The sequence below is a fragment of the Emys orbicularis genome, chromosome 3 (assembly GCF_028017835.1).
Source record: "Emys orbicularis isolate rEmyOrb1 chromosome 3, rEmyOrb1.hap1, whole genome shotgun sequence".
In the NCBI taxonomy this organism is placed as follows: Eukaryota; Metazoa; Chordata; order Testudines; family Emydidae; genus Emys; species Emys orbicularis.
In genome coordinates, this window is record NC_088685.1 from 145,867,071 (window position 1) to 145,892,538 (window position 25,468).

A 25,468-nucleotide genomic window follows, 5' to 3' on the forward strand; every position below is an offset into this window, starting at 1 on the left:
ATGCTCAGATAAGGGAGAAAATCCCTGGAAATATTCATTCTTAGGAGGGGATATGTGAGATTTGATATTTTAGTGAAAGGGGTTCAGGGGTTGTTAAAGTTTGGGAACCACTGTCTTAGAGGATATCCTCTAATGTTCTGCTGAATACAATAAGCACAAATAGGCATCCCTCTGAATCATCAGATTCTCTGCTGGTTATGGTTTACAAGGAGACAAGTAATAGATGTGGTGTTTTAACACCCTTAAACTATGAGACATCACTATTGGTAATTGAACCTTCAGATGTCCACCTGCCATGGTGTAGCATTGCTTCATCGAGAAGGAAGAATTTATCACTGACGTGGTTGATACCAGCTTCCTGGAAGGATGACACAGAGGCAGTCCTGAGAGAGAGACAGACACTGGAGAAGTCAAAGTTTTGAGTGCAGATCTTAAAATTAGAGATACTGTGTATTGCTCTTATTTACAGCATTTAAGGCCACATTATGTATGCTCTGTTTAATGCAGTTCTCTTAATTCTTCACACTCTGTTTTTCTCCTTAATTCATTACTCCATAGCCTATTTTCCCTCACAGGCAGCTGTAGTGAGCTGGAGCAGTACCAAAGTACATTGGAAGCCAAAATACGCTTACATTCTGAGGCCAAGAAAGTGCAGATGAGGTCACCCTGGAGAAGCTGGCTTTGCCAACAAAAACCACCCGAAAATGAACAGGAACCAAGTCTAGAAGGCCAATTTATAAAATTCTAATATTTTGGGTAAAAGTGACTTACAACAGCCTAGCATGCTATTACTGATCCCTAGTATCTAGTCTGAAATGGTGAGGAAGAGGTGGGAGTTTGGTTAGCCAAACATGGGAAATATTACTATTACAGCGCATCAGTGTGTGTATTACAAAATCTCTTCTTATGATTCAGGCACAGACATTCCCACCCTCTTTATCTCCTCCCCCGACACAGACCTTTGGGAGTTTGATGGAAAAATACTACTTTCTGATAATTCATGGACAAATGCCAGTTACTAAGATTCATCTGTGGATGGCTCTGCTTGGATAGAGTGAAGCTGGCAATAAGTGCTGAAGATTGCTTACTTAGCAAATAAGTGGGGAGGTGTAGGTAATATCGCATGACAGTGATGGAATTTTGTTCTCTATCAGCTCATGTTTGATGGTTTACAATGCTCTGCGTTTGAGAACATGGTTATGCTGCCATAACCTCTTTCCAGAATACAACCGAAGAAAAGAGTAACAAGCTTGTGTGTGGAACATATGAGAATGGATCAGGCAGGAAGAATAAACAGCCTGCTGCTTCTTAAGAAGCACAATGAATCAGCTTCACAATGACTGGGAACGTGGGATGGATAATCTCAACCAGTGTTTGTAGATGAAATGTGCCACAGTATCCACCAAGCTCTTTTCTTTTCTTCCTGATGTGTGTGTGATACCCACTGACATTGAACAAGAGCTGCCTATCTTCATGACCGCTCAAGTACATTCTGAGTGCTATGCACTGTTAACTGCTGGAAGCCTGGTGACTCCTGAGTATTGTACACAATGGTCATCCAAAGTAAACATGGATGGCATGCCCAGTAAAATAAAGATGGTCACACCAGTGTTGTTGAAGAAATGCTGGCATAAGGAAGAAAATACAGATCATAGCCATTTTGAAGCCTGGAAAAGAGGCCACTGACCCCCAAAAGATACTGGCCCATCTCCCTCCTTAGCAGTTGCTATAAACTGTTGGAGCGGCTCCTACTTCAAAGGTTGTAGCTGATACTGGAGCAACTGGTCCCCAAAGAGCAGGCCAGATTAAGAACTAGTTGCAACTGCTGTGACCAGGTGCTGGCCTTAACCAGCTACATAAAATCCAGTGAAAATTAAAAACAGCAGCAGCATTCATTGACATTCTGCATAAGATACTGTATGGCGCAGAAGTCTCCTGCTGAACTAATTAGCTTTTCAGTGCTAATCAACCATCAGACTTATCACTGAGATGCTGAGTAACAGAAAAATCACTGTACACCTTGGTGAATCTGCCAACACATTGTGGAGATTGAACAATAGCCTCTCACATGGATCCATTTTAGTGCCTGCACTGTTCTGTCTCTGTACCAGCAACATTCTGGTCACATCATACCATAAATTCATCTATGCAGATGGCACTGTGCTAGCAATGCAAGCATCGTCTTTGAAGGCCACAGAAAAGGTAATGAACAACTACCTCTGGACATTTGAGACATATTTCAGAGCTTGGCAACTGAAACCCAACACTTTGAAAACACCTGTCTCTGCCTTCCACTTGAATAACCATGAGGCTGAAGTGCCAAGGAAAGTGGACTTCTGTGGTCTGCCTCTACTCCATGACCACAATCCTGAGTACTTTGGAGTTACCCTTGATCAGATGCCAAGCTGTCACCAACACGTTGACAACACCAAAAAGAAGATAAAGACAAGGGTTAATACCATCAAGAAGCTTACAAGCATATCCTGGAGATGTGATGCAAGCACGCTTCGAACGTCAGTACAAGCCCTGGTCTTGCCAGTGGTGGAGTGTTGTATGCCAGTTTGGTAAAACAGCTCCCACACCAATCTCATTGACACTGAAATCAATGCTATCCTCACAGTTGTTAGCAGCTGTCTCAAATCAATGCCAATACTGTGGTTACCAGTTTTGGCGAGCACTATGCCAGCCAACATCAGGTGAGACATTGGTGGGGTCAAGGAGTACAAGAAGATCCTGGCCACTGTGGATCTGCTGATACACTAAGACCTCATTTCGTTGCTACTTTCCCCATTCAAATCCAGAACGCCTTTCTGGATCTGTGTGTCAATGCTACAGGCCAACGGAAAGGACGCAAGAACTTTTTGGCTTGAATCTTGGGCCGCTTGTGTGATATTCTGAAGACCTGACTGAAGATCCAGCGAAAGAAGTCCTAAGATTCTGCCTTCCCCACAGGCAGTGGACTGCACTCAACCGCGTTTGGAAAGTGCTCAGAGGGTGTGGATATCTCCATCACAAATGGAAAATCAAAGAATCACCATATTGTGACTGTGGTTAGGTACAAACAGTGCGATGCATCAGACAACTGACCTATTCGTATTTGCAGTGGTGGCACAAGGGGGAACGCGGTGGCTACCCGAGAAGCATTAGAATGGTTTTCAAATCTCAAAATTTAGTTACAATCCAAGCCCATTGCTTTTCAAATGACATACACAAGAAGAAAATACAGAAACAATGGACACAATCATTGAATCTGTACAAATTCCCTGGCAGAAATTCACCATCCGCTCCCTTGGCTAAAGAAAATTATATGCTGTATGATACTTAAGTAATGTGGTACCATGAATGTTTAATGTGTATGTTTTGTGTTTACTGGGTATGTAAAGAAATTGTAATCCAAACTTCACTTTTTAATTAAAAGTTTTGTCCCTTGTATACTGTGACATGTCTTTGTTCTCCCTCCTCCCTTCTACAAACTGCTTTTGTATAGTCGTTCTCACCCAATCTCTGAGTACAAACTGTTTGGACACAAGGATGGGGGAGGCTGGGCTGATAGGTTTTCACTGCTCTCCAGGACCCATTTGGGTTCTCCTTTTCCTGTGTGAACTACTATATTGATTTACATGGTCCAAAGAAAACAAAACTCTTCTTTCCTACTACCAACAATTGGTAACAGTACTCCTGGAAAAAGGGCAAACATGGAGTCAAGTAAGGTATGGTCAGAAAAATGATAGTGTTGTAAGCATATTTGCTCCATGTGTGTATTCGGAGTCCTATCTGCCATCTTTGACAAAAATAAGATTTTACTCTTTTTATGCCTGCGAATCTAAAGAGTTGTAGGACACTGAGTTGGATTCTTCTCTGGCTCACATATCAACGGAAGTGTTAACTAAGTTCTAGTTATATAATCTTTTATCTGGAGCTGAATGTTTACAGAGGTACATACTTGAATAGCACCTCTGCTGGATTAGGATTACTGGTGGTGATGTTGAGTTAGAGCAAAGCTTGGCTTTCAGATTGCATGTTGAATTTGCAGGTCTTATTTTCCTTTAAATGGATCAAATTTGTTTTAGAATCATTGGCTGCATCTGGCAAAATTCAGACCTGTAATTCTCCACCGGTGCATCAGCATCAGTGATAGCAAGAAAACATGGCTAAAAGCCTCTTTCTTTTTAGTGTCGTTTTAGGAAGTTTCCATTTCAATATACATATTTAATTTCTGCCTTTTTTTAGCCTGTGCTGTATTTCAAATCCGATAATTTGTTTTTCAGAAGCTGAGGTATTAACCGCATCATGGTGCTCTAGTGGAATGCTTGCAGCACAGAAAAGTTCCGTAGTCATATAGAAAATATTCAGTTTATAGGATTTAGCAAACTATGGCATGTGCTAATTTTGAGTCTTTTTTGTTGCAGTTCCCAGAGTGTGGTTTCTTTGGCATGTATGACAAAATTCTCCTCTTTCGCCATGACCTGAACTCGGAAAATATTTTGCAGAGGATTACATCAGCAGAAGAGATACATGAAGGAGATCTTGTTGAGGTTGTGCTCTCTGGTAGGTCCTTTGTAGTTCAATGAAGCCATTCTTATTATTGAATAAAACAGTCACAGTATTACAGTACAGTGTCTGCAACAATATAACCGTGGGCTGTGGGTCTTGAAGCTATTTGGCTGAGCAGGCTTTGAGGCAGATTTCCAAAGAAATCCAGAGTGCTCTCTGAAATGGTATTTGTGATTCAGTGAATTTGTCTTCCCTGTGGCTGCATCTGCACTAACAAACTTTGTGGTCTTAATCCTCCAACTCTGGTATTAACTGTGGAAGCTAAAGTATAGATAGAACTCAGGTGTGGTTTCCTTCCACCTTCCCTTTTCCCCCAGCAACCATGTTGTTTATACCTAGGTCTGCACCCTTTCTATTTTACAGTTTCCATCAGTGGTGGATTACAGCAAAAAAGAGTGCTAATGTAGATGAGTCTTCTGAATCATTACCTGTCAGGATGTGGTGTTATGAGACATTATGTTGCTTGAGTGAACCATCTTGTACAGTGGTTCTCAAACTTTTGTACTGGTGACCCTTTTCACAGAGCAAGCCTCTGAGTGTGCCCCCCCCCCTTATAAATTAAAAACACTTTTTAATATATTTAACACCATTATAAATGCTGGAGGCAAAGTGCGGTTGGGGTGGAGGCTGACAGCTCATGACCCCCCATGTAATAACCTCGCGACCCCCAGTTTAAGAACCCCTGAGCTTGTAGATGATGCAGAAAACAAAGGTGGCGGTTATTAAAGAACCCATTGCATTTTTCAACATCTTTGCGGTGTTGGGCTCTATGGATCTGATTCAAAGCCTATTGAAATAAATGGAGGGACATCCATGGACTGTTGGTAACGTTGGAAATGGAAACCTAACAGAGTATGTCTAACCTGCATTTTAAAATCTGTGCAGTGAGTCTTGGAGCCCGGTTCTACAGATTATGGCCTGCAGGACTCTCACTATAGCACTAAAAACAGCATGGTAGACATTGTGGCTCAGGCTCTGAAACCTGTTCCCCTCCCTGGGCTTTAGAGCTAGCACTTTGGCATATATCAGTAACCGAGGGGGAATAGAAAGCAGGGGTATGATAACTGAGGCCCAGAATGCCACCTTGGATACTGAGAGGAATTTCTTGCCTAGTTTCTGAGACAGGAGTTAGATCCAGCCAGGGAAATGGGAATTGCATTGGTCACTGTTCTCCTTGACTTGTCTCAAGCAAAACTGGGAAGGCAGTTTTCTTGAACCATGTGTCGTAGCACAGTGAAGCATTCTCTAATGCCTGAAAGTGCAATATGGTAACCCAGTTTTCTTCCTTGTCTCTTGTTGGCAGAGTACTTCAGAAGACAGTAAAATTTGAGTTGTCACCTTAGTAGCCTGGTTTAGCATTACCCTTTAATTACAGTCCTGCCAGTTCTCTATTCACCTAATATTGTTCCAAGTTATTTTGAATGATCTTTTAAGTAATGCTTTGTGAGGCACCCTATCAAATGTTTTAATAACATTAAATTATACTTAATCTGCTGGGTTTTCTTCATTCATTAATTTTGTAGCTCCATATGCACGACCCCCCCCATCAACCAGGTTTGTCAGCACTAAATATTCTTCAGTAGCAAGTACTGTTTGGTACTCATGATTCTATTATCTTACAGATTAAAAAGTTTGGCTAAAAACTGTGCATGAGTGTGTATGAGAAATCCTCCAAATGTATGGGATTTTGGGATGTATTTTTTGTATTAAACAGCTTGATGGTGTTCTTTGCAACTACTGTTTTAAAACAATGAACTGTTTCAATAAATACTTATTATTCTTACAGTCACAAATATATAATTTACTGCAATTTTTTTAAAGCTTTGGCTACAGTTGAAGATTTCCAGATTCGTCCTCATGCACTTTATGTGCATTCTTACAAGGCCCCTACATTTTGTGACTATTGTGGGGAGATGCTTTGGGGTTTGGTACGACAAGGATTAAAATGTGAAGGTAAGTCAAGTGTTAATAGCTGATAGGTGAATCATGTTTTAGCTTTTATCTTTACAGAAAGTTACAGGGAAAGTATAATGGCAGGATCTGTATCTTAATTACGTTGTATAATTAATTTGTTGGTCAGCGATGAATTCAGCTTTTGGGAAGGAGCATAGTTCAGTTGGAGCTTTGACTGTATATCAGGAAACCTGAGTTCTGTTCCTGGCTCTGACACAAAATTTGTATGACCTTGGGCAAGACACTTAATTTCCCTGTTCCTGTTTCCCACCTGTAAAAAAAGGGAATAATACTTAACTCACAGGGGTTTTGAGAGGCTCAATTAGTGTAGAGTTTGAGTTCCTTGCAATAGCTTTTTTAATAGTTTAATGGAGAGAGTCCCAAAGGGGAACCCTTTTCCATATGGCCTTTGTCCAGCTGGATTGTGGAAAGTGTTGCAGCCTGTTGTCAGCAGGCTGGTGTCCAGGTACTTGAAACACACCACTTCCTGCCCATTGGCTTCCTCTTCACTCCTGTGGCTTCAGCTTAGCCATGAGAGCCTGCCTGTGGGAAAAGAAGTGAGGAAGATCAGTAGCCACACACGATCTGAGAGACCCTGATTCCAGGTTTTATCAAGTATCAGGCAAGGGTAATTGGAAATAATTATTTAGGTAAATGGCAAACTCCAAAATTTTTAGTTCAAAGCAAGCCATTATTGTAAATTACACTAACAATAAATACTGAGTTTCCTATTCTATTACATTAACTGAATCTAAACAAATTGCTACTTTTGTCTGCTATGTTTCTGGATTTATATTTTTCCTCTCTACTTTATAAAAATATTACTACTATACTTGCCATTTTAAAATATTTTAATTATTTGTGCTACAGGAGGAGTTCTCTTTACATAATTTTTTCAAACTGACGTTTTTAGGCTGTGGATTAAACTACCATAAGCGATGTGCCTTCAAGATCCCAAATAACTGTAGTGGAGTGAGAAAGAGGCGTTTGTCTAATGTGTCTTTACCAAGTGCTGGGCTTTCAATTCCCAGACCAGTGCAAACTGAATACACAGCCACTGCCACTGAAGAGGTATGTAACAAAAATGTAAAAACAAAATATACTTTATACACAATAATGCTGAGTTAAATCCATCATGTTTCTGGGAACTAGAACCAGCTATATCATAACTGATTTAAATTGAGTAAAAACTAGTTCAGATTAACCATTTCAGACCATGCTTGTTTATTTTTAAATTGCTGGAGAATCTTTTACACTATGACATTTGATGATTCTGTGTTATTACAGGGATTGTGAAATTTGAGGTGGATTATAATTTATGTATAATTTCGCCATTAACGTGTCATTCACAGTAATGTGTATTCTTTAAAAATCTTGGGATAGGAGAAGATAAAATACATTGATTCCTTTTGGAATATAGGTTTAGTGTGCAATTACTTATCAGTCTATAATAGTTAATTGGGTAAAACACAGTATAAATTGTACATTTATAATGAGAGAAGAGAGAATGTTCCACAGAATTCAACAAAGACATTTATGTAGGGAGTAAAGATCTTACAGGAAGTATTCTTCGCATAGATATTATCCACAGTAGTCCCCCACTATTAAGAGGGATGAGAAATTAACACAAGCTCTTGTATCCCAGACACGGCAACAAAACATCCAAGGGCCAATGGGGTCATTAGATCAGTTATATTTGTTACTAACTGTGACCAGTGAGTGGGAGTAAGATAACTGATATTAAGGCTGTTCTTACCTTCTAACTGTCTGTTTAAAAAATAAAATCTAAGAGTTAATTGCAATTGATAGAAATAGCATTGTGTGGCCAGAGTTATGGCAGGTGATATGTTGCAGTTACAAAATTTCTGCATTGTTGTCTTTGTCCAAGATTCTGCATCCTAATTTTTGTCAAGTTTCTTTGCTGTCATATGTGTTGGGTTGAGGTTAATTTACTCAACAGATGTGTCTAACAGATATTTATTATGGCAAAATACTCAGCCAGTAGTGATCAATTACTTACAAGTGTGAAGCTCATTAGGACAATCTTATCACAGTTGCCTCCAGCACTAGACAGTACAGCTTCAATGTCCCTTTGTTACACAAACTTATTTATATCATTTTGTTATCTTTTCATGTACATATATATTAGTCTCTCATTTCCATATTAACTCTCCTCCCTTGTCAGTACAAGTTTAGTGTTAGTTCAAATTGGTCTTTTCTAGGTTTGTAGTTACTTTATTTTTTCTTGTTCTCACAAATATGATTAATTTGCAGTTCTTACACATGTGCAACATTAAACATGATTACTCTGCAGTTTTTTTACACATACACACTTCTACATATGCTTATGCTGTTAAACGTTATCAAAACAGACTCTTAAAATGAACAGCAGGCTTCTGCCAGGCCTAAATATGTCTCTGCTCCCAACAATATGATGCCAGAAGATATAGTAATCCCAGGCATAAACAGTTTTAAATTTGGCTAGAGAACACAGTGAGGCATCTGCCCCTTTCAGAGCTGTCTGGTAAAACTTTTTATTCCTTGAGTGACTGAACTCCATTGTGGGAAGGGTATACCAGACTTCAGTGAAGCAACTTCACTTTGTATCTGCTGAGGATCTAGTCCAAGGTCTTTAATGTCCTGGTCATTAATGTCAGACACTATTACTGTCATTTACTATGTTCCGTTGGTGTGTTTGGTGTTGTACAGTACATGGAGGGAGATGCATTTCCTAACTTCAGAGACCTTACAGTATAAATTTTACAGACAGTACCATTCAGGAACACAATACACCTTTTGGTCAGAAACTGGAGGGTCCAGTCTCAGAGCACTGAAGATAAATACAACTAAGTTATCACTGAAAATCTTTGCAGAAGTTCATTTGAATGATGATAGAACAATCACTATTTCTCCACCTATTGTGGTATATCCAATTTTTTTTTCATACAAATTCTGCATATTTGCCCAGTGCATCTTAGATTTCATCTCTTTGTTTTTGTTTTCAGTGTTATGGGGATTAAATTGACAATATAGATTACTGGATTTGCAGTCTTGTCAGTTGGTCCTATGTTACTATAGTTTGAGTTTTGCAGTGCCACATTCCTCCACCTTCTCTGTTGTTCAGTGTTTTCCATATGGTTGTCCCTGAAACTAAGTACTATTATTCTCCTTTAATAAACAATGCACCTAGATCAGCAGTAAGGCTTTGAATATTTCATTTAAAATGTTAAATTACACATTATTTTGGATTTTGAATTTTTACCTAATTTAGTAAATTGTCCTGGCATGCAAGGCTTTCTGAAACAGTGTGATGTGGCAGATGTCTATTTTTGGGTTTATTGCTGTAACGCCTCCCATTTTGGAGGAGTCTGCATGTGAGACTGATGTTTATCATAGGCCTGTGCTGTTTCTGAGCTTTTACCATACTACCTGAAGAAAAACAAAACCAAAAATACCCACTTTTGATATCATTTTAGTCCTTGTGGAAATACAGATTCATAAACTTTTTCCTGCTCTCTGCAAATCTTTACAGTATTGTGCTTCTTTCAGACTTCCAAAATTACTTCTTAAAACTGCCTGGCCAACATGCTCTGCAAAATGATGTTGGCTCAGTGTCCGGGCCAAGCGCCTCTTGAAAAAAATTGTTTCTAAGCCTGACATGTTCTTATTAGAATCTTATGTGCCTCCTCTATTCCAGCGCTGCCACCCAGAGCCCAGCAAGAGAATTCCCTCCTGGAGTGGGCGTCCAATCTGGATGGAAAAGATGGTGCTTTGCAGGGTGAAGGTTCCTCACACCTTTGCTGTCCATTCCTATACTCGTCCCACCATATGCCAGTATTGCAAACGTTTGCTCAAGGGCCTTTTTCGCCAAGGAATGCAGTGTAAAGGTAGGAGTTCAGTGCTCTACAGCAATCAGATTAATTTCAATGAATGTTACAATATTTAAACATTTTAAAAATGAATCTCATTATCTAAAATAGCAGCTTTATTTAAAACAGAATTATATATTTAAGATAATTGCAGTTTTCATGCTTTGCTCCATTCAAAAAGGTGTATTAATTGGATGTATAATTTTGTGAATAATGTACTTGAATAATAAGTTAGTTAACATATAGATCAGCGAAGGTAATCCTCCAAGGATCATTCTGAGTAGCTCAAAAATATTGTGGAAGACACTTCCTCCTTTAAAAATCACTTGCATTTCAACTAGAAGCTTTTAAAAAACAAATACAAAAACTCTTAGAGACACTGTCAAGTATAGTACTTAAAAAGACCTAGATCACATTTTTCCTGTACCAGTTTAGTTTCTTTCCATTAGGTGCACCTGTGTTTATAGGGAGAACATCTCAGCATATTTCTACCTCATTGTTTATATTCTCACATCTTTCTCACAGCTCTCAGAACATGGCATATTATCACGTTCTTTCTCTATTGACTCTGCATTAGCAGAATACCAAACACTACAGACTTTACCTACTCAGTGTTTCATTGCTTTGTTTGTGTAAAGGGGTTGTCATTCACTGCTCATGAGCGCATCCTCAGCCCTTCTGGTCACTCTGCCTTTGGCCAGTGGGGGGGATCTGGGCCCGCCCACTACTCTGGGTCCTAAGCCAGGGACCCTATGGCTAGCAGCCACTGCTGCTTCCTTCGCTACTATCTATTGCAGCATTCCTTGGGCTGCTTCCCACTATGTCCTATCAGCTTGTTGGGTCCCCAGCCTGTTCCCTGTTTAAGCAGGGTCTCTCCCAGGCCTCTTTGCCCAGAGAGTCCATAATAATCTCTGCCCTGTTCTCTCAGGTGCATTCACCTGGTGAGCTTCTAACAAGTCTCTGGCCCTTCTTGTCAGGGCTATTTCTCCGAGGCCTCTGTGCCTGGAGAGCTTCACAGTCCTACCCCTGCTTAGGCAGGGTTTCTCCCCAGTCTCTGTACCTGTGGAATTTCTCAGCCTGCGACTGCTCTGTCCAGTTGCTGCAGCTTTCTCAGCCAGCCAGGAACAGCATCCTTCCTCCTTTGGCTCCAGCCAGCAACTGAGCTGTCCAGGCCCTGCAACTCCTTTTATATGTGCCTTCTAGGCTCTGATTGGCTGCCTCCCGTGCAGCCTCTCTAGGCCACTTGGCCAAACCCCACTCTATTGCCTTTTTTTGGGGTGGGGTATGGTAAGACTGCAGAGCCTTCCAGAGGGCCTCAAAGGGCCTGGTACACCATCACTGTTTGTCACAGAGAAAGCTAAAAATCCCAGAGTGGTGAATCTTAAAAATTAACATAGAAAAAGAATATTTTACAATTTGATGGACATTTCTGCTTGGAGTATACCAGAAGGTCAGATCTGGAGGCTAAACTATTTGGTCATGTTTTATATATTTGAGACATGTTGCCCAATAAATCTAGAGTAATCCTGTGTGTAAATAGCTTTTGTTTAAAACTTTCTTTTGGTTTTGTTTTCTTTCGTCTGTTATGTAAAAGTAACTGTAAAATTGAACACCAGACATCAGTAGGTTCCTTTGCAATGGGAAGAGTTATAACCTCACATCTTTCATCTCTGCTGGTATTACAGCTTGGAAATTCTAGGTTGCATCCAGGATTATTTAGGATTTTGAATCTCTGTCTTGTAGGACATGCACGGTTGATATGTAATCAAACAACAAAGCTTAAAAAGACACTTGAAACTTTATTTTAACCTTTAGAGGGTGGAAATAGTTGACAGCAGCCACTTCAAAGAGAACTGGTCTTGAATCCATCCAGACACATGGAATTCCTCTATCCCCAGTTTCAGGGAAGTGAATTTCAGTAGATATAGATAGCAAAAAAGCATAGAGAAGTGAGAAATGGGCATGAAAGAAGAGAGATGAAAAATAAAGATGACTAGCATTTCATGCAGTATGACACTTTCTTCTCAGTTCCTTATTGGGATTCTGAGCATGTTCATCTCTCCAGCTACTCGAAAGTAAATCAAGAAACTGACCTTGTTCTGTAAATCTTACTAGAAACAGTCCTGGAGAAAAGGGACAATTACTTTGTTGACATTTCGTCACTCTAGGCGCTCAGAAGACTAAATAAGGAAGTGGTTGGACCCAGCATTTAGCTACTTAGTTTAAAAGGTAGGAGGCTGAGCTGTTTCTGTTAATCCTCAGGAAGTGAGAAACCCCTGGTGATTCCTGCTTCATGTGGGCAGCAGCAGGGAGGGCCAGATTGTTGGTTCAAAAGCAGTCCTGGAAACAAAGGAAATATTTAAGCTGTGATGACTGTACTGTACTGAAGGGAGAAATATCATGGCCCTGGCAGCAGGGGAAGTCTTATAACCTTGACGGGGGTGGTGAAAGACCTGGTGTTATAGTGGTCATGGTGGTTGCAATGAAGGTCGGAGCAAAACTTTAGTCCCATAACAGCAGGCAGAACAAAAGGAAGGGAGGAGCCAATCTTTGATCCCAAAACAATGGGAAAAAAGGGAACTGGGGATGGAGAAGGGAGAGTATGAAAGAAGAGAACCAGAGCAGAGTAGTAAAATCAGGATTAAAAAAACAAAACAAATGAGAGAAGCAGACAGAAAAGAATAGTATATTTCTTGGAGAGAGAAGAGATGAAAGGATAGTCATAGATGCCAGTATGATTTAATGAATTGCAGTGGAGGCATCTCAGCAAGTGACTTCGTGACAAGATTGTTGACGTGCTTTCTGGCCTGAAGTTGGTTGAATATCTTGTTGAAAATAATGTGATCGTTATACTCAGAAAGAGCCTCTGAAATGAGTAAAACTAAACTATATGTAATGACATATGTGGGTTTTTTTCTATTTTAGATTGCAGATTTAACTGTCACAAACGTTGTGCATCTAAAGTACCTAGAGACTGTCTTGGAGAGGTGGTTTTCAATGGAGGTAGGAAAAACATGTTTTTAAATAGTGGAATATCTCTGGAGACATAACAAAATACACAAACCTTACTTTTATTACTTTCTGATCCTGTCAACTCTGAGTATTTTAAGGCTAAAGTTTATTAAATGCCCTTTTCCACTCCTCCTTTTTTCTTCCTGGAGAAGAATTAGTCCCTATGAGATAATTGAGAATTAAAGATTTGACTTTAAGACCTGTTTGTCTCTGGTGGTTTAAAACTTACTTAAAAAATCTTGGCAAACTCCGTATACTTCATTTGATATTTCTCTTGAAGTCAAGAATTAGGAACATTTTTTCATGTCCAAAAATGAGTTTAAATTGTGATCAATCTACTCAGTGTTTTTCATGAAGGACAGCTTTCTTTGTTGAAAAAAGAGCCATTTTTAATGGAGTAAAATGGAAAATTGTATGGGGAAACATTCTCTCTTAATGACACATTTTAATGGCCAGTCAGCCAAACAATACTTTGTAATGTGCTAGTAACATTTCTGTATGTATCTGAAGAAAGAGAATTTCCACTAACTTCTTAACTTGTTGGAGCTTTGGTTTGTTTAATAGTACTCTGTTCCCAAAAGGCTTGGGTGGAAGTGTCATCTCTTCCTAAATTCTTGAGGTTTTGCCCTTTTCGATATCATTTCTCCCTTGGCTGTCCTGACCCATTCAAAAGGGAGGACATAGGCTTGATTCTCCATTCTGTCTGAGCTTTGTGAAGATAGGATGGAGAGGGAGAGTCACAGATGACTGATTGCATCTCCCTGGTCCTGGGTCACCTGGCAATATAAGTGAAAGCTTCGGGGGAGCAGTGTGTACGAACTTGGTTCTGCAACACCTGCCTTTGGATTGTCCCCAACACCCCCCTCCTCCGTATGCTGGAGTGGGAGGTTAGCTGGCACAGGGGGAAGCTTTCCATTGGTGGAGCGTTCCCTTAAACAAGGAATTGACCATCTCTGGCCACTTTAAGGCCATTTTGCATTACTCACAGCATATGTGGTACAAAATCACTTTAGCAAACCAGTGAATCCAGACCATAGAATTTTGCCTGTAATTTTCTTATGAGGACTGTTTTGGCCGGACCTCCTTGACCAGGCGTGATATGAAATGAGGCCTGCAATATGTTTGTTCTTTATACTCTTCTGCATCAGTAATGAAAAAAAGTAGGTTTCTTAAATGGTTTCACAGGTGTGGGAGACAGTCTTTTTGTTTGTCTGTGACTTGATTTTTGTGTGTGTGTGTAAGACTAGATCAGAGGGGAGAGTTCTGTGACTTGTCATTAACTTAAGATAATTCTATCTGTTGTTAGAACCTTCTAGTCCAGGCCAAGATTTGGACATGCCAATGGAAGTTGACAGCAATGAAATAAACAGTGATGGTAGTCGGGGTTTGGATGATGTAGAAGAACCTTCTCCTCCAGAGGACAAAATGTTCTTTATGGACCCTTCTGATCTTGATGTGGACAAAGATGAAGAAGCTGTCAAAACTATCAGGTAAGCAGCAACACAGATTGTTGTGCTACAGGCATTCCATTCCCCAATACTGTATACTGAAACACAGTGTTTTGCACAGTTCCAAATTTGTTGTTGCTAGTCAGGTCTTCATTTTCAGTTTTACAAAACATTCAGTCCCAAATAAAGATGAAAACCAAGTAAATTAAAAGCCTAGATATATGCTGGGATTTTTTTCTTGCAAAAGCTGCTGAACTGTGACTGTCAACCTGGAAATTAATCAGCTTATTGAAAAATGGCTAGAACTACAGATTAGTCAATGGAAAATGCCTTGCTGACCAAGATCTTCATGCCTATTTTATGCTACTGACCTTGGACCAAATTAATTCCTACTGTAAATAGATCTAAATGGTTTTAGCTCTTGTGTTTTAATTCCTTGTGAGCTGGGCTAAAGGGGGTGATATTTTAGTTTTTGTAGTTTAGATTTTGATGTGAGTGTTGATTTCTCTGTGTACAGCTTGTATACCAATTGTCTTTACTTACATAAAGTGGGGGGTATTGACAGTTAGAGAAGAAGAATTTGGTATCTGATTTGATTGACATTAAATACCTTCTTGGGCTTGAATAGGACAATCATTATCCAGTTTGGGTTAGTTTACTTTATTTTATTATCTATTTTTTTTTAAATTTCTGTATTACTTTGAAAAGTGTCAGCTGGATTCTCTGAAGCCATGTTTGCAAACTGTTCCCACCAGTGCTACCACCACTTTCTGGACAGGGCATTGGTGGTTTTTACCCACAAAGTTGGATAAACCTGCAGATTTAATTAATTTATGTATAAAAATGTTAGAAGCAGCCAGAGCCTTGTCTGCACTTGAGCTAACAGTAGTGGGATTTTTTTATTTTTTGGGGGGGGTAAAATTGTGTAGTGCAGGTATGGCTCAAATGAAGAAAGTCCGTCTCTAGCTAGATGGACAGCTTATGTCACATGTGCAGGCACAGATGACCAGTGGAATAGCAGTATTATGGAATAGCGTAATCAGTGGAATAGAATAACAGTATGTAGGCATTAGTGATACTATTTTCTGGTTGTTGGAGAAAAAAAATGACCACTTTAGTTAATCTTTAGTGAGACAGTCTTATTTCTCTAGTCATTTTCATTCCAACCAGGCATATCTTATTTTCAATTTTGTAAACATATCACTCTGTTGTAAGTGCTTTGGCATTTGTACTGGGGAAGCTAGTAGGAGCCTTGTGATAACGTGTTGCAGCTGAAAAATTCTGCTATTCAACTGGATGCTCATTAAGCTAATGACATTCAACTTATTTAGAAGCTGACCTTGTCAATCAAAGAAATAGCATTTATAGGTAAGAAAAGATGTCTGTTCCTGAAAACACACAGTATAGTACTGGTATAATTGTCGTTAAATCTTAACGGTTTCTGATTAAGTTATAACCTTTCTTAAAACTTAGTCCATCAACAAGCAATAATATTCCACTAATGAGGGTTGTACAGTCAATCAAGCACACAAAGAGGAAGAGCAGTACAATGGTGAAGGAAGGATGGATGGTTCACTATACCAGCAGAGACAACCTGGTTAGTAACTTGAAGTTTCTTCATATATCTATTTTATTTTAAGGGTTACTTGTTTAAATCAATAAATTAATTTTCCTTTTTAAAAAAAAAACTGGTTTAATAATGTATTGACGTCCTTGTTTAGAATTTCATTTGAATATATTTAGATGTATACAGTAACAATATGGCTAAGCAAATCTAGCAAGACTCAATTCCCTGTTTGCTAGCCCTGAAATTATCTAGAGTGTCTATCAACTCCATAAGGGTGTATTTAGCAACAACAGCTACGTATCTTCCTCTTATCTGGGGCCAGATTGTATTTTCTCATCCTACAGTGGCAAGATTCCTTAAGGGCTTCATTCATGTCCCCCCCCCCCCCAGTTTCCCCCTTTTGAACCTCAGTATACTGTTAGCAGAGTTGATGGGTCCTTCCTTTTGAGTCCTTAGCAACCTGTTCCCTATGCCACCTATTGATGAAGTTTGCTTTTGTAGTAGTCCTTACATCAGCTCAAAGGGTAGAGGAGAGTCTGGCTCTCATGACATGTTCTCCTTGTTTCAAGATGGTTGGGTCAGTCTCCAAGTTTCTCCCCAAAGTTGTCTCAGAGTTCCAACCAATCCATTTACCTCCCCGTTTTTTCCCCCTCAAACCTCACTCAGCTCTTGGGGAAGCTAACCTTAGCTCAGGTGCTGTAGTACAGACACTGTCCTTTTGCATCAACAAGAAAAAATAATTCAGTAACATACCCAGACTATCCGTGGGCTTTGCTGATAAGAGTTACGGGACGACTTGTATTCTCACCAAAGTTGTCTAAGTGGGTCTTCAATTTTATAAAAACATTTATGAGCTAGCCAAGTTAGATTCCACATTAGCACTCATTCCACTAGAGACCAGGCAGCCTTTGCTGCCTGTTTGAGGAATGTCTCAGTACATTTTAGGGTAACTACAGGGAGCTCCAGCCCACACCTTTACAAGACGCTACTCTTTGCCAGAGGCTTCCAGATTGGTTATCCTGCAGTCATTTTTTTTTTTTTTTAAAGTAGGACTCCTGGTACCCACCTCCAAGCAAATAGACAGCTTTTTGTTAGTCACCAAGGATGGAATGCAGGTGGACAGTCACTCAACAGAGAGAACAGTTACTCAGCATGCACTAACTATAGTTCTTTAAGATGTGTTGTCCACATGGATTCCATGACCCATCCTCCTTCCCCATTACTGCAGTGTCCTCCTCTGGGATTCTGTATTGGCAAAGGAACTGAGGGATGGTTGGGCCGTCTCAGGCCTTAATACCCTTGGGTCTGAGGCGTGTAAGAACATCTAGGATGCAGGTGTGGCCCCTGCAGACATTGCTAGCCAAAGTAATTTGATCTTGCCTGCATGGGGCACACGCATCATGAGTTGAATCCATGTGGACAACACTTCTCAAAGAACCACAGTTACCGTAGGGTAAGTAACCATTCTTTCCAGTTTGTGGAATGTGTCTGTTCTTGAGTTTTAAAAATTGGCGTATGTATCCCAAAGTACATACTGCTTCATGCTCCCAATGTAAACTGAAAACTCTAGCAGTGGTAGCCTGACATTGTGTGCAATATATCTTGTGTACAATAAAACAACTCTGTACTTTAAATGTCTAGAAACTGAAGTTTTAGCAGTTTTGTTTGTTTGTGCCTAATGATACTCTGTGATATGTCTTGTAGAGAAAGAGACATTACTGGAGACTGGATAGTAAATGTCTTACGCTATTTCAAAATGAATCCGGAACAAAATATTACAAGGTAAGTAATAATACTCAGCAGTTATATAGCACTTTACTTGTTACTTTACAAACATCCAGTTTATCCTCAACAAACCTTTGAGGTAAAATGATGAATGTTATCCCTGTTTTATACATCAAAGCTGAGGCAGAAAGGTTGTGATTTGCCAAAGGCACCAGATAGGAAGAGCTAGGACTATAACCTTAGGAGCTCATGCTTCCCATTCCTCTGGGAATCACCTGGACTAAATGTCTCTCACTTTAAAAGTATTTAAACTGTTATTTAAAGACGTGTTAGCTTAGTATATGAAGTTTCTTAGCAGTTATTGGATAGTTTCGCTAACTGGTGATACACCATTCTACAAGTGGATCGTGTGTTGTACAGTTGGGGCTATAGCTTAGAATCACAGCAATGTAGGGCTGGAAGGGACCTTGAGAGGTCATCTAGTCCAGATCCCTGTGTTGAGGCAAGATCAAATATACCTAGACCATCCCTGACAGGTGTTGGTGTAACCTGTTCTTTAAAACCTCCAGACATTCCACAACCTCCCTGGGAAGATTATTCCAGTGCTTAACTATCTTTATAGTTAAAAAATTCTTCCTAATATATATAAATCTCCCATGCTGCAGATTAAGCTGATAAGACTTGTCAGATTTTAGGAAGAGAATGCATTGGAAAATAAAATTCCTTTTACAAAAGGTATTGGTAAATAAATAACTATGGAAGTCTCAGAGCCTTTACAAGGAGTTTAACATGGATGATGCTCAACTTTACTAAGGGATTTTTCACTTCATATTACTTCGGTCATCTGCTCTCTTATTTCTGTAACTTGTCTGCTCAATCACTTCTGACAGATGGCTTTGTTAAAAGCCGGGGTCTTCTCTTACTATATATGTTGACTGTAAATGTTCACGTGAGCTCCTGTATTTACTTTTAAGTTCCTAAGATAAAACTTGAAATTGTTCTCTGAGGAGTAATTTAACCAAGATCAGTTAAATGCATTTCTGTATTCTCATCCTGCTGTGCAGCCAATCAGTAAATAGTCAAGGCTTTCCAATAATTCCAGCAGGTTATTAATATAGTAATACATTTTGTAGTGAAATGCTCAGAATGTGCTTATAATTTAAGCAGAGATTTTCCCCCTCTTGCTGAGCATGTTCAGGCTGTGTCCAAATCTTGCAGTTTCTTCCTCCATAACATCTCTAAGATCCAGCTTCTTCTCTGTGCACGCAGCTAAAATTCTTGTCCAGGTCCTCCTCCTTCCTATCTGGACCAATGCAATCTTCTCCTCTCAGACCTCCCTGATGCTCATATTGCTCCACTCCAGTCCATTCAAAACACAACTGTTAAGATTTTCTTCACTCGTTGCTCACATCATGTTACTACCTCTTTAAATCCCTCCACTTACTCTTACTTGAAGGCTTTTTGTCCTCGGCTTTAAAATCCTTCACAATTTTGTCCTTCCTACTTATCTGCTCTTGCCTCTTATTGAGTGACCCTGTCTTCTCACTACAATGCCAGCCTAGTTCACCTGCTTGTCCACTTTTTTACTAGCGTCTTTGCACATGCTTTCTCACGCGCATGGAATGCTCTCCCCTAACTGGTCCATAAACTTACAACCCTCTTTCTTCAAATCTCTCTCCAAGTCCCCCTTCTGCCATCATCCTTTGGTAATTTGCCAGCTGCTAATGGCAAGGTAGAGTGCCAGTGGGATTGCTTAATATTTATATAGAAGGGAATTCTTTAGTTTTTTGTAATTGTGCATGTAACTTGCCTAGGTAACCACATATTCTTAGCACTGTTGCTCTTGTCCTTTGTCTCCTATTCCTTCTTGTTTTTGGTCACACTCACTTGTTGTATCTTCTCGTAGCTGTAAACTCTTTATAAAAATGATTGTATGTGTATATTCGGCACCTAATGCAATGAGGTCCTGGCCCAAATACAAATAATACCGCTATTTAAAAAAATAAAACACAGTCCTATTACTAAGAGCCTGATCCCATGATGTTTACTTACACTGTGCTCCCATTTAAGTTAATGATGTTTCTGTTTGACTTGAGAGTACTGGATTGGGCCCTAAATATGAGATAAGCAGCAAGGTTGGAAATCTTTCTGGGCTTGTATAGAGCAGTTTGGGAAAATTGGGGAGTTTGTAGCAATATGAAGTTTGACATTACGAAAACATCCAGTTCAGTAACTGTAATGACTCCTAACTTCACGAAAGAGTTCCAATATGTTATAGCTACATGTACGTTTTCAATTTTTTTAACGCTTAATATTTTTCTTCAGGAGATTCCACTTTCAGAAATTCTCCAGGTGAATCAGCCTCGAGATTTCTCAAACATGGTGCAGGGCAGCAACCCACACTGTTTTGAGATCATCACTGACACCATGGTGTACTTTGTTGGCGAAAATAATGGCAACAGCCATCACAATCCTGTTCTTGCTGCCACTGGAGTTGGATCTGACGTAGCTCAAAGCTGGGAGAAAGCCATCCGTCAGGCTTTGATGCCAGTCACTCCTCAAGCTAGCGTGTGCACTGCAACAGGACAAGGAAAAGATCACAGTAAGCAGGCAGACAAGGCACTGTTGTTCATATACTGAAGCTGTTACTGATTTAGGCTCCAGTTTGGTAAAGCATTTAAGCATGTATTTAAAGTGAAGTATTCATGTAAATGCTTTGTTGAATTGGGGCCTTACTTAATTTTTAGACACACATGGAATTTTATTTTAACTATGAAAAGAAACCTTTTCACCTCTTGCAGCACCAAACCGTAGTTAAGAATCTGTTGTCATTTCTATCATGAATGCATATTACAAAATCTTTATTGTAGGACTGTAAAATTCACACATGGCTGGTGCATTTAATACAGATCATGACTAAAGTACTTCTTTTAATATAAACTTTCAAAAAAATGGGTTGTTACTTTAAGTGCAACTTCTTTAAGTTTGTGAGAAATCAAATACTGTCCCCCTCATCCCTTTCACATCTGTAATGCCCCTTTGTAGTTACACCCTAGCCATAAGGACAAGGAAGGGAGCCGATAATGGGCTGTAAATACTGCCAGTGGTGGGATGAACTCCTGCTGCACTGAAGTTGTAAAAAGGCAGAAGAAAGGCACCACCCTTCCTTCCTCACCTTTCTTCACACAGAGCATCAGATTCACTATCCCTGGTGCACTGAACACCAGATATTCCGGGTCAATCTCTCCAAGTGCCTCCTTGAAGCCTCTTGGCAACAGCATTCATACTGTCACCCTGCTCAGGCTTATGCCTCCACACTTGAGTTCTCCCTCAATGCTGTCCACTGCTGGTGCCCACGTGCTCCTTCATCCGCCTATTGTGTCACTAAATTTGCAGGGAATCCTGGGATAAATTAATTTACCTCTGACGCTATCAGATCCCTACCTTTCTATGTGGGTAGTGATAGCAGCAGCAGAGTGACACTCAGATGCTGCCCTCAATCAGTGAGTGAAGGTAGATTCTGAAAACAAAATATGCTCTCAAATTCGTGTGATGCATATCTAGCAAACACCATATTGGTATTTAATTATGGTGAGGCATTGTTTCTGTGAAATGTGATTTGTTACTATAGCTTTTTTACCATTCTTTAAATATAATCTCCTTCTCAGCTTTAGCTCTAAGATACTAATATAGGCTGAAGCCTTTTTTGGTATTTAAAAAGCCAAAAGTAATTATTTGTAACCCTTCTGATAACACTGCTCTACAGCCAAAATGCTTCTGAAATAAATATAGTCAAACTTTACTAATTCTGGGTCACTGAGAACGAAAATGATGCTTAAAATTGTTGATTGGCTCTAGTTTTCAAGATATGCTATTGGGTCAGTATATACGACCCTTGACTTGGGAATGGCGGAGGATAAGTGAGTTATAAAGGGAAGGGATCTCAATTTAAACCAGAAATGACTAAAATACATCTTTGACTGGATCTATGAATAAATCTATGACTGGGTTTGGATAGTACTTGCTTTTTAGGCAAAACAATGAATGATGCAATCTGAAGCTGGTATTGCGTCATACATGATATGAATTGCATCATGTTATTCCTAGAAGACATGGATGATGCAATCATAACGAAGCTTACATCACTCTGCTGAACAAATTGCCGTATATCAGCTCTAGAAATCATACAGTGTCGTGCTCTCTTATTTGTCAGTGTTTGATTTTGCAAAGGGACACATTTCTGTTTAGCCAAAGTGTGCAGAGATGCCTCGTACTTGTGTGAACAGTGCAGATAACTTCTGCTATGTTTGTGGTGAAGTGACTTTTGCATCACAAAAGCGCAGTATAACCACTATGGTTAAGAAAGCCTATCACCTTTATTTTGGCTGCAAAATTGGAGATCAGGACAAGAGGTGGGCCCCACACATATGCTGCAACACTTGTGCAACAAATCTTCGCCAGTGGTTGAACAGGAAAAGGAAATCTATGCCTTTTGCAATGCCAATGATTTGGAGAGAGCCAACAGATCATACCAGCAATTGTTACTTCTGCATGGTGCCTCCAGTTGGGAAAGGTGTGTCAAAGAAGAAAAAGTGGACTGTGCATTATCCAAACATTCCATCAGCTATATGCCCAGTACCCCACGGAGAAGGACTGCCGGTTACTGATGCACCAGAATCATTCTCACTTGAGTCAGACGAGGAAGAGGATGAAACTTCTGGTCCTGAACCATCAGTGTCACAGGACCTACATTTTCTCCCATCCTCCTCCTCTGAACCACACCTCATAACACAAGGTGAACTGAATGACCTTGTCAGGGGTTTGGAACTACCCAAGAGTAAGGCAGAGCTGTTGGGCTCCAGACTACAGCAGTGGAATCTCCTGGCAGGTGATGTTAGGGTTTCCATGTTCCGTGACCGTCAAAAGGATCTTGTCCCATTTTTCTCCATGGAAGGTGATCTTGTAGCCTGCAACAACATCGATGGTGTGATGGCAGCCCTCAACATCATTCACGATCCAGATGAGTGGAGACTGTTCATTGATTCATCGAAGACGAGTCTTAAAGCTGTTTTACTGCATAATGATAATGTTTTGCCATCAATTCCAGTTGGTCATGCAGTCCATATGAAGGAAACCTATGACAACATGAAACAACTTTTGAGGTGCATAAACTATGACCAACATCAGTGGCAGCTTTGTGGCGATTTGAAGGTTGTTGCTCTCTTGCTTGGTCTGCAGACTGGATATACAAAGTACTGCTGTTTTCTCTGCGAATGGGATAGTCGTGCAAGAGATTCCCACTACATCAAGAAAGATTGGCCACTCCGACAGTCATTGGAGCCTGGGAGGAAAAGTGTTCAGCATCCACCACTTGTTGAATCAAGGAAGATTTTGTTACCACCCTTACACATCAAGCTGGGTCTGATGAAGAACTTTGTCAAGGCCATTGACAAAACACAAGCAGCTTTCAAGTACCTCCGTGGAAAATTTCCAAGGTTAAGTGAAGCTAAGATAAAGGAAGGTGTCTTTGTTGGTCCTCAGATTCATGAACTTCTTCGAGATGATGCATTTGACCATGCACTGCGTGGCAAGGAAAAGACGGCATGGAAAGCCTTCCAGTTAGTGGCAATAAATTTTCTCGCAAACAACAAAGCAGACAACTACAGGTTGTTGGTGGAAAACCTCCTCAAGGCATACAAAAGCCTTGGTTGCAACATGTCACTAAAGATACATTTTTTGCACTCTCATCTAGATTTTTTTCCACCGAACTGCGGAGCAGTGAGCGACGAGCACAGCGAGCGATTTCACCAGGACATTGCAACAATGGAGAAACGCTATCAGGGCAAATGGAGCCCATCAATGCTTGCAGACTATTGCTGGACAGTGACAAGAGATGCTCCATTTAATGAATACAAGAGTCAAGCCAAGAAGCGCCGAGTAGACACTGAATTGGACTAAACTATGTACATAATAGTTTTTTGCCTTTTGTTTCATAATAAATGTTATTTATATAACCCTTTTGCTGATTTTTAAAGTGTTACATAAACAGGACAGGTGAAATATTATCATGTAAAGCAACCATAAACACATGAAAAGACCTAGGTTTACAATTTATGATTAAAACTCTACTATCTACACAATATACATAGACATAAAATGTAAAAACTTAAATATCTTAGAAACAGTAGCCAATCAGTTGTTTTAATTGTCATATTTGAATTCTGCACATCAAAATACATAATAAATAGCATATTTTATCTCTGAAGCAGACGACTTCTCAAAAATTGTAGACCAGTGTAACATGATAAATCCTGGAAACCAGTGATTTTAGTGCATTTGTTAGCTACAGTGAACATCAGTCTGACTATAGATATTAAAATTGTAAGGGATATAGATAGGTTAGCAGCTACATACATGTATCAGATCACATGAAAAAACCTTAGAAATTTGTTTTCTAAGCACTGTTTTTCATATCTGTACTGTCGATTTTAGTGTTTTGGTTTATGTATGTATGTAAGGAGCTTGCAGCTCCCAGGCTGCTTCTCTTAATTGGTGAATCACTGACATACTACTGTCTCTCAAAAAGGATGGCTCTCTAGGTCTTTGTCTTAATAAATTAGAATGGCAGAGCTCCCCAGTGAGTGTAGCTTGACTTAAAGTGAGAGGGAAGGAGAACTGAAGGTAGATTCAGTATACTTTTTTATCCTATAGTTGTACACAGTATAGTTATAGCTGTGTTGGGCCCTAGATATTAGAAAGTCAAGGTGGGTGTGGGTTAGGTAATATCTTCTATTGGATGAGCTCTGTGGCTCAAAAGCTTCTCTTTCACCAACAGAAGTTGGTCCAATAAAATACCTTGCCTCACCCACCTTGTCTCACTAATTAACTTATATAGGCAGCTTCTGAGGGAGTACTTTGAATGTAAATTAATGATGTTATTGGGTAGAATAAGTTATGCTCTTAAGTCTCCTCAGATATGTGATCAGTGGAGAACTGTCAATCTACGTGTTATTTTTATACATGAATCAGCTTATCTGGAAGGGGCCGCTAGTTGCCCACCATCCACCTGCACGGTAACTGGACTGATTTCAGGCTCTCTAAGCATCTCTGTAGATGGGTGTCACATGTATTCTTAAATAACTCCAGTAATGGTGATTTTACAAAGTTCCTCTTCCATTTAACTACTTTATCCTTACTGCAGTTTAGGCTATGTATATCTTGATGTTATTTTCTAAATTTCTTACAATTTTTGTTTGTTTCTTCTTGAACTCAACTGTTTCTTGGCCAGAATTGAATATTTTGTCCCAACTGAGGCCTAACCAGTCTCAAGTAGAAGAGTA

General features: G+C 39.7%; 1 protein-coding gene across 3 annotated transcripts in view; it reads left to right on the top strand.

Moving 5' to 3' along the window:
• Positions 1 to 25,468, top strand: part of PRKD3 (protein kinase D3) — an 87,657-nt gene that overhangs the window by 41,145 nt on the left and 21,044 nt on the right. The window contains exons 2-10 of one of the 3 annotated variants that reach the window (XM_065400796.1): positions 4,410 to 4,548; positions 6,376 to 6,507; positions 7,421 to 7,578; positions 10,133 to 10,394; positions 13,302 to 13,379; positions 14,695 to 14,878; positions 16,310 to 16,433; positions 18,108 to 18,185; positions 20,454 to 20,730. In XM_065400796.1, the coding sequence (XP_065256868.1) occupies positions 4,410 to 4,548; positions 6,376 to 6,507; positions 7,421 to 7,578; positions 10,133 to 10,394; positions 13,302 to 13,379; positions 14,695 to 14,878; positions 16,310 to 16,433; positions 18,108 to 18,185; positions 20,454 to 20,730 (1,432 nt within the window). The remainder of the gene's footprint in view (positions 1 to 4,409; positions 4,549 to 6,375; positions 6,508 to 7,420; positions 7,579 to 10,132; positions 10,395 to 13,301; positions 13,380 to 14,694; positions 14,879 to 16,309; positions 16,434 to 18,107; positions 18,186 to 20,453; positions 20,731 to 25,468) is intronic. The other 2 variants (XM_065400797.1, XM_065400798.1) reach the window with 2 other exon arrangements.